General features: G+C 35.0%; 1 protein-coding gene across 1 annotated transcript in view; it reads left to right on the plus strand.

The window, feature by feature from the left end:
• The window catches only part of IPO7 (importin 7), a 71,818-nt gene that overhangs the window by 37,770 nt on the left and 23,044 nt on the right, over positions 1 to 11,004 (plus strand). The window contains exons 5-10 of the mRNA XM_007955017.2: positions 33 to 189; positions 3,200 to 3,289; positions 6,189 to 6,283; positions 6,394 to 6,478; positions 7,336 to 7,470; positions 8,118 to 8,217. Of these exons, the coding sequence (XP_007953208.1) occupies positions 33 to 189; positions 3,200 to 3,289; positions 6,189 to 6,283; positions 6,394 to 6,478; positions 7,336 to 7,470; positions 8,118 to 8,217 (662 nt within the window). The remainder of the gene's footprint in view (positions 1 to 32; positions 190 to 3,199; positions 3,290 to 6,188; positions 6,284 to 6,393; positions 6,479 to 7,335; positions 7,471 to 8,117; positions 8,218 to 11,004) is intronic.

Here is an 11,004-nt window from a genome sequence, read left to right on the forward strand (position 1 = left end):
CTTACAGAATTAGTTTGTATTCCTATTCAAAGGTACAAGAAACCAGAGGAACGGAGTCCATTGATAGCAGCAATGCAGCATTTCTTGCCAGTTCTAAAGGATCGTTTTATCCAGCTTCTTCCTGATCAGTCTGATCAATCTGTCCTCATCCAGAAACAAATATTCAAGATCTTCTATGCTCTTGTTCAGGTAATTTTTAGAAAGTAGTTTTTTATACATAAAAAGTTAGTCTTTACTTTATCACATTAAAAATTAAATAATTTCAGTATCTCAATAATGATTCCATTGGAAAGTCTAGATTAAATGAATAATTTGCTGGGGAAATATGAATTACCAGATATGAAAGTCTAAAGCATAGTTTCCCAAAATATATAAACAAGTTTAGTAAAATTTTTTTAGACGTTTCAGACATAAAGATTCAAAACCTGCTTCTTTTTGGGCAGTATAGCTATAGAAAGGTTGATCTTACCCACCATGATCTTTGGTTCAAGCCATACCATTATTTACTTTGTTTTTTAAATTTACTTTTTAAAAAAAGAAATTTTTTTAGGTCAGTTGTAGGTGTATAGAAAAATTGTGCAAAATGTATAGCTTTCCCATATATTCCCTCCCTCTGCCTTCTGTTTATCTTACTAACATTTTGTATTCTTCTGGTACAGTTGTTATAATTGATGAACTGATGCTGATTTATTATTAATAACTAAAGCCCATAATTGACATTGTGGTTCACTTTTTCTTTTGTACAATCCTATGGTTTTGACAAGGAGCCCTGGTGGCGCAATAGTTAAGTGTTTATTTGCTTACCAAAAGGTTAGCAGTTTGAACCCACCAGCCATTCTATACGAGAAAAGACCTGGTCATCTGTTCCCGTAAAGATTACAGCCTCGGAAACCCTATGAGGCAGTCCTCATCTGTCCTGTTGACAGATGTCTGTGACAGCTCTCAACAACATAGATTGATAAAAGTATAATGTCATACATCCACCATTACAATATTACACAGAATAGTTTCACTACCCTACAAACACCTTGTAATCTACCTGCTTATCCTTCTTTTCCACACCCCTCAAATCCACCCCCTCTCACCCGTTTTGTTGTTAAGTGCCGTCGAGTCGTTTCCGACTCATAGCCACCCCATGCACAGCAGAATGAAACACTGCCCGATCCCACGCCAGCCCCACAATCCCTGCTATACTTGAGCCCATCATCGCAGCCACCATGTCAATCCATCTCGTTGAAGGCCTCCCCCTCTTTTGTCGACCCTCCACTTTACCAAGCATGACATCCTTCTCCAGGGAATGGTCCCTTCTTACAACATGACCAAAATAGGTGAGACGAAGTCTGGCCATTCTTGCTTCCAAGGAGCCTTCTGGCTGCACTTCCTCCAGGACAGATCTGTTAGTTCTTTTAGCAGTCCATGGTACTTTCAGCATTCTTCACCAGCACCACAATTCAAAAGCATCAACTCTTCTTCGGTCCTCCTTATTCATTGTCCAGCCCTCACATGCATACGAGGCGATTGGAAAACCACTAATCTTTTCAGTGTCTCTAGTTTTGCATTTACCAGAATGTCAAATAATTAAAATCATGCAGAAGGTAGATTTCAGATTGGCTTCTTTTACTTAGCAGTATGCATTTCAAGTTCTTTTGTGTCTTTTCGTGTTCTCATGACAAATTTCTGTTTTTTAAAAATTGTGTTTTAGGTAAAGTTAAGACAGCAAATTAGGTCCCCCTTTAACCATTTTTATAGAAAGTATTACTTGGCATGGGTTATGATTTTTACAGTGTCTTGGCATTCTTATTATTGCCATTCTGTTTCTTTTGTTTCCATTGATCTAGCATCTCTTCCTCTCCTTACCTTCTGATCTTTAATTTTGGGTAACTATTTGGTTTCATATAGTTAATTGTTTAAGGAAGTACATTACTCTCAGATGATGTGGTTTATTTTATATGCCAACCTATTATTTGGCTGAAAGGTGGGTGACCTGCAAAAATGCTTCAAGTTCAGACAGTACCTTGGATGCTTTCATTCTACCCAGGATCTTCTGTTGTGTCCCTGGTGAGACAGCTGGTAGTGGTAGTCACATACCATCTAGTTCTGGTCTCAGGTTAGAAGAGGTTGTGGTTCGTGTGGGATGTTATAGTCCCATGGACTATTTTTTTTTTTAATTTCTTTGAATTCCTCTGAGTTTTTTATTTTCTTCATTCTCTTTTGCTCCATCCTAGTAGAGAACCAATAGTTGTATCTTAGATGGCTACTTGTAAACATTTAAGACCCTAGACAGTATAGCTCATTTCTTTTTGTCACTGAGTCATTATTTTTAAAATCTCATTGTAGTAAACGTAAAACGTCACCTCAACAAAGATAGCTTGCTTGGTTGGATTTTGCATGTGTTTGCTAGATCTTTGAAGACATCCTGATGTCTTCCAGTGTAATTCTAAAGATATTTTAATGACAAATCATTGGATCCTTCATATATAAATCTTTTGGCAAGTATTTTGTTTTTCTTTGAGATTGTTGTTGTTGTTATTTGCCATCACGTCAGACCCGACTCATAGTGACTCCTCCTTGGGTTTCCAAGGCAGTGTCACTACAGAGGTAGATTGCCTAACCTTCCTTCCAAGGAGTAGCTGGTGGGTTTGAATCACCAGCCTTCTGGTTAGCAGTCAAGTGCCTTAGGCACTATGCTACCAGAGCTCCTTCTTTGAGATTAGCATATCTTTATATCAGAATAGAGCCCTGCCTCACTTATGAAAATAGATATTAAGAAATTCCAAATAGGAGATTGATTTTATCAGCCAATTAAGATATAAGATTGTAAGAATGGACCAACAGAATTTTTTTGTGATTAACTCATATCACATTAAGAAAGCTGTAAAATCTTTATGAATGCCAGATAAAATACTTGATAAAATTTAATTTGGTGGTTAAAACTCTTGAATCTGGGGATGGAAAGTTTAGCTTGATGAAAGTATTCGTTAAAAATCTAAAAAAAAAAAAAAAATCCCCAATAAATTGAGAGCAGGACAAGAATGCTCACTCTCACTGCCACCGTGTACCATTGTAGATAACATCCATATCTAGCAGATAATGTAGATTCAATGAAATATTCTTTGTAGGTATTGTAAAGAGTAAAAGGACATGGAAAATTTTTTTGTATGTAAGGATTTTAAGATATTGATTCTTGATTTTAATTTAGTATACACTACCACTGGAGCTGATAAACCAACAGAACCTGACAGAATGGATAGAAATTTTAAAGACCGTTGTGAACAGGGATGTACCTAATGTAAGTTTCCAATTATTTCCTTATATTGCTAAATATAAATGTTAAAAATAATCTTTGGAGGACTTTAACTGATATTTCATTTAACACTCTTTAGAAAGTTTTATAATTTATGATAAGTTTTTCTAGATATAGACACAATTTCATTTGTTTTCATAATTTGTATCTGTTATACAGGTTTACCTTGTTTTATTGCACTTTGCAGATACGGCAGTTTTGTGGTTTTATTTTTGGTTAACAAATTGAAGGTTTCTGGCAACTCCGCATTGGGCGAGTCTGTCACCACCATTTTTCCAACAATGTGCTCACTTCATGTTTCTGTGTCATATTTTGGTAATTCTCAGAATATTTCAAACTTTTTCATAATGCTATTGCACATTTAATAGATTATAATATAGTATAAACATAACTTTTATGTGCTCTGGGAAACAAAAAATTAGTGTGACTCACTGTATTACAATATTCACTTTATTGTTGTCTGGAACTGAACCAGCAATATCTCTGAGGTATGCCTATATATGTTTATTTAATCCTAATTTTTCTATTTTCAACTCTTTTTTTTTTTTTTCCCTCTCTTTCTCCCTCTCCCTTCTCTCCTCAATTCTTACCTAAGTTAAGAGCCTAGGACTAGATTTTAGCCTAAAAATTTGTCGGATACACATGGACAGAGGAAGAACTTGATTTATTATTTGGCCAAACTTTATGTTGTGTATTACTTTATATATTTATTCTTTAATAATAACTCTATTGAGATATAATTTACATGCCATAAAATCCACCCATTTAAAGGGTTTCATTCAGTGGCTTTTAGTATATTCACAGAATTGTACAACTGTTTTACTTTTTATATTTAGTGTTTTTCATTATAATTCTTCTTTATAATCTAGTTTTCAAAAGAAAGAAATTTATAAGTCCTGAATACTTGGTAAGAGTTAGGGCTTTCACATACTTATTTAATTCTTCCAAAAAAAAAAAAAAATTTCTCTGAATTTTATTTTAAACTGAGATGTGGAAAGGTTAAATAATTTATCTAAGGTGATGTTACTGGCATAGGTGAGGCTAGAAAGCCAACCTCCTGATTTGTAGTGCCTAAGACATTTGACAGCTAACCAGAAAAATTGGTGGTTCAAACCCACCAGCCACTCTACGGAAGGAAGACTAGGCAATCTACTTCCATAAAGATTTATTGCCTCAGAAACCCAAAGGGGGTTGCTGTGAGTCGGAATTGACTCGATGGCAGTGAGTTTGGTTTTTATGTTTGTTTGTTTACTCCATAGGAATGTGCCTATTTGATGTGTCTGTGCCTATTATTAATAAATGTAAAACCTAACTTTATAAAACAGGCTCATGTATATATTCTGAGCTTTTTGTGGTATAATTTACATACACATGCACGGGTTATAAACAGTTCAGTGACTTATGACAGTCAGATGCACCCATGTAACCATCACCCAGAATATTCCCTCATGGCTGATTCTAGTCATCCCTGCCATCAGTATTCTTAGTTTTAGCAACACAGATTAGTTTTCCTGTACTATAGTTTAATATAAAAGTCCTCTTTTTTTATTTAGTTGTGATTTGGGTGAAAGTTTAGAGAGCAAATTCACTTTCCATACAGCAGTTCTCATTAACTTTGTCTCATGACATTGACTACAGTTTCCCACAATGCAACAGCTCCCTTCCCAGTTCCTTCCCATAGACCTCTTCCCTGTGTCTTTCCCTTCATGCACTCCTGCCCCCTGCACTGTCTCCTTGTGCATACACAGCCCTTCTGTTCTCCCATGAGTGATCTCTCCAAGGAGTGAATCTTCCATAATGTTTATCTCATATGCCTGTCTTCTGTTTGTCTGGAAGCATAGTCTCAGTGGTTCCATCAGGCTTTATCAGACCAGTAAATCTGGTTCCCCCTTTTTTTTTTTTTTTAAAGTCCTCTTTTGTATCTGACTTCTCTTACTTTAATATTTATGAGATTGATCAGTGTTGGGTGTAGGGATATTCCATTGTATGGCTATACCACATTTTATCCATTCACATGTTGATGGACATCAGGGTGGTTTCTAGAATTTTGTGATTATGAATAAAGCTGCTTTGATAAGAACATTATTATATAAGTCCTTTGTTTGTGAACACATGTTTTCATTTCTCTTTACTAAATAGTAAGGAATGGAGTTGGGTCACAGGGTAGGCGTGTGTATAATTTTATAGGTAACTTTGAAAGGGATTCCAAAAGTGGTTATATCATCATTCTCACTGTGTATGAGGTTGCTCTACATTCTTAACTTCCTCATTTTTGTTTGAAAATATGTCGTTGTCTCAAGTCAATGTATAATGATACCACTCATTCTTTTACTAGTTAGATAGTATTCCATTCTTCTATTACTATGAACATAAACTATGTTCATAGTTTAACCATTCTTTTATTAATGAATGTTTAAATTCATGGTGATATTTTACTATTATAAGCTGTATTAGAGCAAATACTCCCATATATACATTTTTTGTGCATTTGTACTTATTTTTCTAAATGGGGTTTCTAATACCCTTTGTATTATGAAGTACACTGGTTTTAATTAAACTGGTTTTTATGGCCTTGAAGTTATATGCTTTGGATTTTGATTGAAAGAATGTATAGATTTGACTACTAATGTTAATATTTAAATCTTTGTAAGAATTTTTAAAAGCATATCCTTTTTAACCAGGCATTTTCTTTTTTTTTAATGAGGTTGCCTGTTAGATTTTTAAAAGGGTCAATACTTTCCCATGTCTGGCCTCTTAAGAGAAGCCAATATTGGAGGACCATTTACTTCCTTGTGAATCTGCTCTCACTTCATGCTGTTCCTTCTAGATTGCAACAGTGCTGAATAACATCTCTTACTGGCTTTAAATAAATGTCTTTTTAAAGGAAACACTTCAAGTTGAAGAAGATGATAGACCTGAGTTACCATGGTGGAAATGTAAGAAGTGGGCTTTACATATCTTAGCAAGGCTATTTGAAAGGTAAGTGCCTCTTTGTATATGATGGTTTATATTTTATTTCTAAACTTTTGCTTTTATAAGTGCTGGTATAAAGCATTATAAAATCAGTTGGCATTTTTATATTGTTTTAGGTATGGAAGCCCTGGCAATGTTTCCAAGGAGTATAATGAATTTGCTGAAGTATTTCTGAAGGCTTTTGCTGTTGGTGTCCAGCAAGTAAGTCTTAGGTAGTTTTTCTAAGGAGAAACATTACTAACCTTATTTTTGTCTTATTTCTGGATTCTTTGGTATCTTAAGGAGCTTTGATGGTGCAGGGGTTAAAACATTTGGCTACTAACCAAAAAGTCAACAGTATGAACCCACCAGCCGCTCCATGGGAGAAAGATGAGACAGTCTGCTTCCCTAAAAATTTGTAGCCTTGGTACCTATGGAGCAGTTCTTCTCTGTACTATAGGGTCACTCTGAGTTGAAATCAACTCGACAGTAGTGGTTTTTAGTGATATAAACATACTCTTTAGTATGTTATATTAAAAAAAAAAAAAAGCCTTAGCTTTTTTCATTGCTTTTGTACCATTGATGGAAGTGTCAGCATAGTGAAAAAGGCATATAATGTCTTAGTATTACGACAAAAATACTAGTTTTGACATATCAGACCCTCTAAAGGAGTCTTGAAGACCACTGTGAACCACACTCAAAGAATCACTGTTCTGAAACATCAAGTAGAATTAGAACTCATAGACATTAAATAAGTAGATAAATGGTTGGCACACATTTCCTAGAAGATGAGTTTTAAAAGACAGGGGTTTCAGTATTAAGGTGTGTTCAGTAGGCAGCATATAGTTTTCTTTGTTTTTTATGCTTAATCCAAAACTACTCCTTTGACATAGTATTGCTTTCATTTGTTTACATAGTGTTTTGGAAATAAATATTGTTCTCCAACTTACAAAATTTTCAAAGAATATGATTCCTATTTTGTGATGATGACTAGGCATTAAGTTTTCAGATGTTTTTACTTATTGTAAGTGGTTAAAATTTCTACTTAAATTTGATTTTTGACTGACTTTCTTCCAAAGGTTTTATTGAAGGTGCTGTATCAGTACAAGGAAAAGCAATATATGGCTCCTCGAGTTTTACAACAGACATTAAATTATATTAATCAAGGAGTTTCCCATGCTCTCACCTGGAAGAATCTGAAGCCTCATATACAAGTAATAATTCTACTGAAATAATGGTTTTATTAGTTTGTTTTTCCTAACATTAATTGCCATAAAAGTTGAAAGGTAATTTTTGTTGAGTTATGTTATTTAGTGTAGTTCTGGTGATTGTTTTGAAAGTATAGCAGAAAAATGACATGTAACACCATCACATAAGTGTGAAACATCTTTTGTGAAGATTCAGCTTATATTAATTTGAAACTATTGTCTTAACACTTGCGTTTATGTTCTTACTCTAGGATTATGATTAGGTAACACATCTGTTGTATAATTTGGAGTAAGCAAAGGACTTGACGTCACCAAATTATTTTTCAGGATGATTGGATTATCTACTATTAGTAATTTATTTGTATTATTTAGAGCCATAGGCTTTGATGAACTGAAATTTTATAATGCATTCTCAGAATACTTAATTGCTTCCTGTGTATACATACATCCTATTTTATAATTACTAGTTGCAGAAAGTAAGAATATGTAGGTTGATGGTTAATCTGGGAATACATTAGAAAGTGCATTACTAAAATTTTAATGTTAAGCAATTTTAAGCACATCTTATAGGATTGATTTTCTTTTAGAACTTAAAAATATTTGAAGAATTGAAGCAACTTAAGATTGTTACATTTTTAACTTTTAAATTACAGGGCATTATCCAAGATGTTATTTTTCCATTGATGTGCTATACAGATGCTGATGAAGAACTTTGGCAAGAAGACCCTTATGAATATATACGTATGAAGTTTGGTAAGGGATTTTCACTTTTTAGGAACAAAATATGTTAGTAAGTAAACATTAGTGAGATAGTATATTGCAAACCTAGGGGGCATTAAGATCTGAGTTTTTATGATCATCTTTATTTTTAGCAGTTACAAATAGTGTTATTAAGTTACCATTAATACATGTGCTTCTGGTACATTCCAAAACTGTTAGAAATTAAAATTATATCTAACACTGAGCATTTTAACTATACTTTTGGATCCCATGCCAACAGTCATCATATGTATGGGAATTAAGAAGGCTGGATACTGGAAGCTGCAGGCTCATGGAGTCCCTGGATGAAAGGAACTAAGGAATTATAATTTGGCTAATGTTGAATATTATTAGTCCTTCTTTCAAAAATCTTACGTACTTTTAATAATCTGAACTTTTGTGATTCTACGTAGTGTTTGTTACGAAATAAAATAATTATTGGAAAAAATTAATGGATTAATGTTTAAAGAAATTGTGCAGAAAAGAGATATAAATTAGACTTTTACAGAGTTATATTGGGAAGTTCCGGTAAGATGGCAGAACGGGCAGAAAGACTGCACAGACCCTCTTCAACAAAGAAAAGGGAAACCAATTAACACAAATACAGAAGATAATCCTGGACCCCTGAGCCTTGAAGGGAAGGATATAGAAGTGGACTAAACTCCAAATAGCAAAAGAATTTGCATGAAAACACCAAAAAAGGAGACATATGGAGCTGGAGTCTAGCAGTGATCCTGATGACACAGACAACTTGGATATTGCCAAGTGGTTGTAGGACGTAAGAATTACCCTAAAAATCAGCCCTACTAGCCAGGAACTGCACGGAGGACTGCTCTGGTGGCTGGGGAATAAAAGGTGAAGCAATGGAAAGGGAGGCAGGCTGAGCTGTGGACTTTTGTCTGTCTGGAGGGTGCAGCCATTTTGAATATTTACAAGAGGCTTGACCATTTTGGATATTTAAAGCAATAGCATTCTCTCAGATTCCAGGGACTTAAGAACAGGCTCCGCTTGCTGGGAACCACAAAGACATCCCAGACACACGGACTACTGGAAAGGTGTGACATTCCCCTTATTATTCTTATATCTCAAACCTTTTTGGTGAACAGAGGTGCAACCATCCCTCACTCCCACCCACCTTCTAGGCTGGCAGGAATTCCATCCCAGTCTGTGTGCTCCCACGGAGCCTGGGTGCCCTGCCCCACCCTGTCCAGACTTTTTTTTTTTTACTTTTACATTTACTTTTGTCCTTTATATTATCATTCTTTATTCTTCCCTTCCAGGTTCTAGTTTTCAGCTTTTTTTTCTTTTCCCTGTTCCTGGGTCCAGTGGTTTTTTTTTTTTTTTTTTTTCTCTCTAGTTTTCTTTATTGTGGGTAACCCTATTCCTTGTTTTTCTTTTTGCATTTTTCCCATTTTTTTCTTCATTTTTTTTCCTCTCTCCTTTTCTTTATTGTGGGTAACCCTATTCCTTGTTTTTCTTTTTGCATTTTTCCCATTTTTTTCTTCATTCTTCTCCTTCTCTACTTTATTCTCTTATTGCCCTGTCCACAGATATTGCGGTGTGTTTTGGTTTTGTTTTTTTCCCTTTTCTGGTAACTGTTCCTCTGTGATTACACGGTGTGTTTTTTTGTCCATTTGCTTTTACTTTTGATGATTATTCAATTGTTATTTTTGTCTAACTGAGTGGAAGACAGCAACAGTCCCCATACAGCACAACTACAGCCACACCTCCTGCAGCTTCACTTACTGAGTGAGAGTCACCACCTACCACCTCCTTCTCCACCAACCGGCCTACAATAACCACCAAGAAGAAGAGCCTGACTCACCCGTAGCTGCTCTTCACAGTTAACAGAGATCTAAATACAACAATGTCACAATGCCTCAGAGACAACAGACCATCACAGTCCACACAAAGAAGCAAGATAAAGTGGTAGAAATAAGGGAGCAGGATACAGACCCAGAACACATCCCTGAGGAAGAAACAGCATTAAAACTCCCTGATAAGGAATTCAAAAGAATTATATTTAGGTACCTTCAGGAAATTGAGAGACAGATCAAACAAAACACAGACAAATCCCTAGAAGAATTTTGGAAGACAATACAAGAACAAAATGACAAAATAAATGAAAAATTAAAAATTATTCAAAATCTACAAAGAGAAATCCAGAAGATGAATAGTAAGTTTTCAGAAATAGATAACACATTGAAAGGGCAAAGGAGTAGAATTGATGCAATGGAAGACAGAATTAATGAGATTGAACCCAAATACCTGCATACTTCTTTGGAAAGGGATCAATCAGAAAAAAGATCAAAATAAAATGAAGAAAGCCTAAGGATAATGTGGGATACCATCAAAAGTAATAACCTGCGTGTCATTGGAATTCCAGAACAGGAAGAGAAAAATGAAACCACTGAGAAAATTGTCCCAGATTTATTGGAAGAGAACTTCCTTGATGTGATGAAAGATGAGAATATATCCATTCAGGAAGTCCAACAAACCCCAAAAGAAAATCAAGGCATATCATCATCAAACTCATCAAAACCAAAGACACAGACAGAATCCTGAAAGTGGCACAGGAGAAACAAAAAGTTGCTTACAAAGGACAACCAGTAAGAATAAGCTCTGATTTCTCAGCAGAAACCATGCAAGCACAAGGCAATGGGATGGTATATATAAAACCCTGAAAGAGAAAAATTTTCAACCAAGAATTATATACCTGGTAAAATTGTCCCTCGAATATGATGGTGAAATTAGGAGATTTCCAGATAAGCAGAAACTAAG

The sequence above is a fragment of the Orycteropus afer genome, unplaced genomic scaffold (assembly GCF_000298275.1).
Source record: "Orycteropus afer afer isolate SDZICR_OR568_19922 unplaced genomic scaffold, OryAfe1.0 scaffold00014, whole genome shotgun sequence".
Lineage (NCBI taxonomy): Eukaryota > Metazoa > Chordata > Mammalia > Tubulidentata > Orycteropodidae > Orycteropus > Orycteropus afer.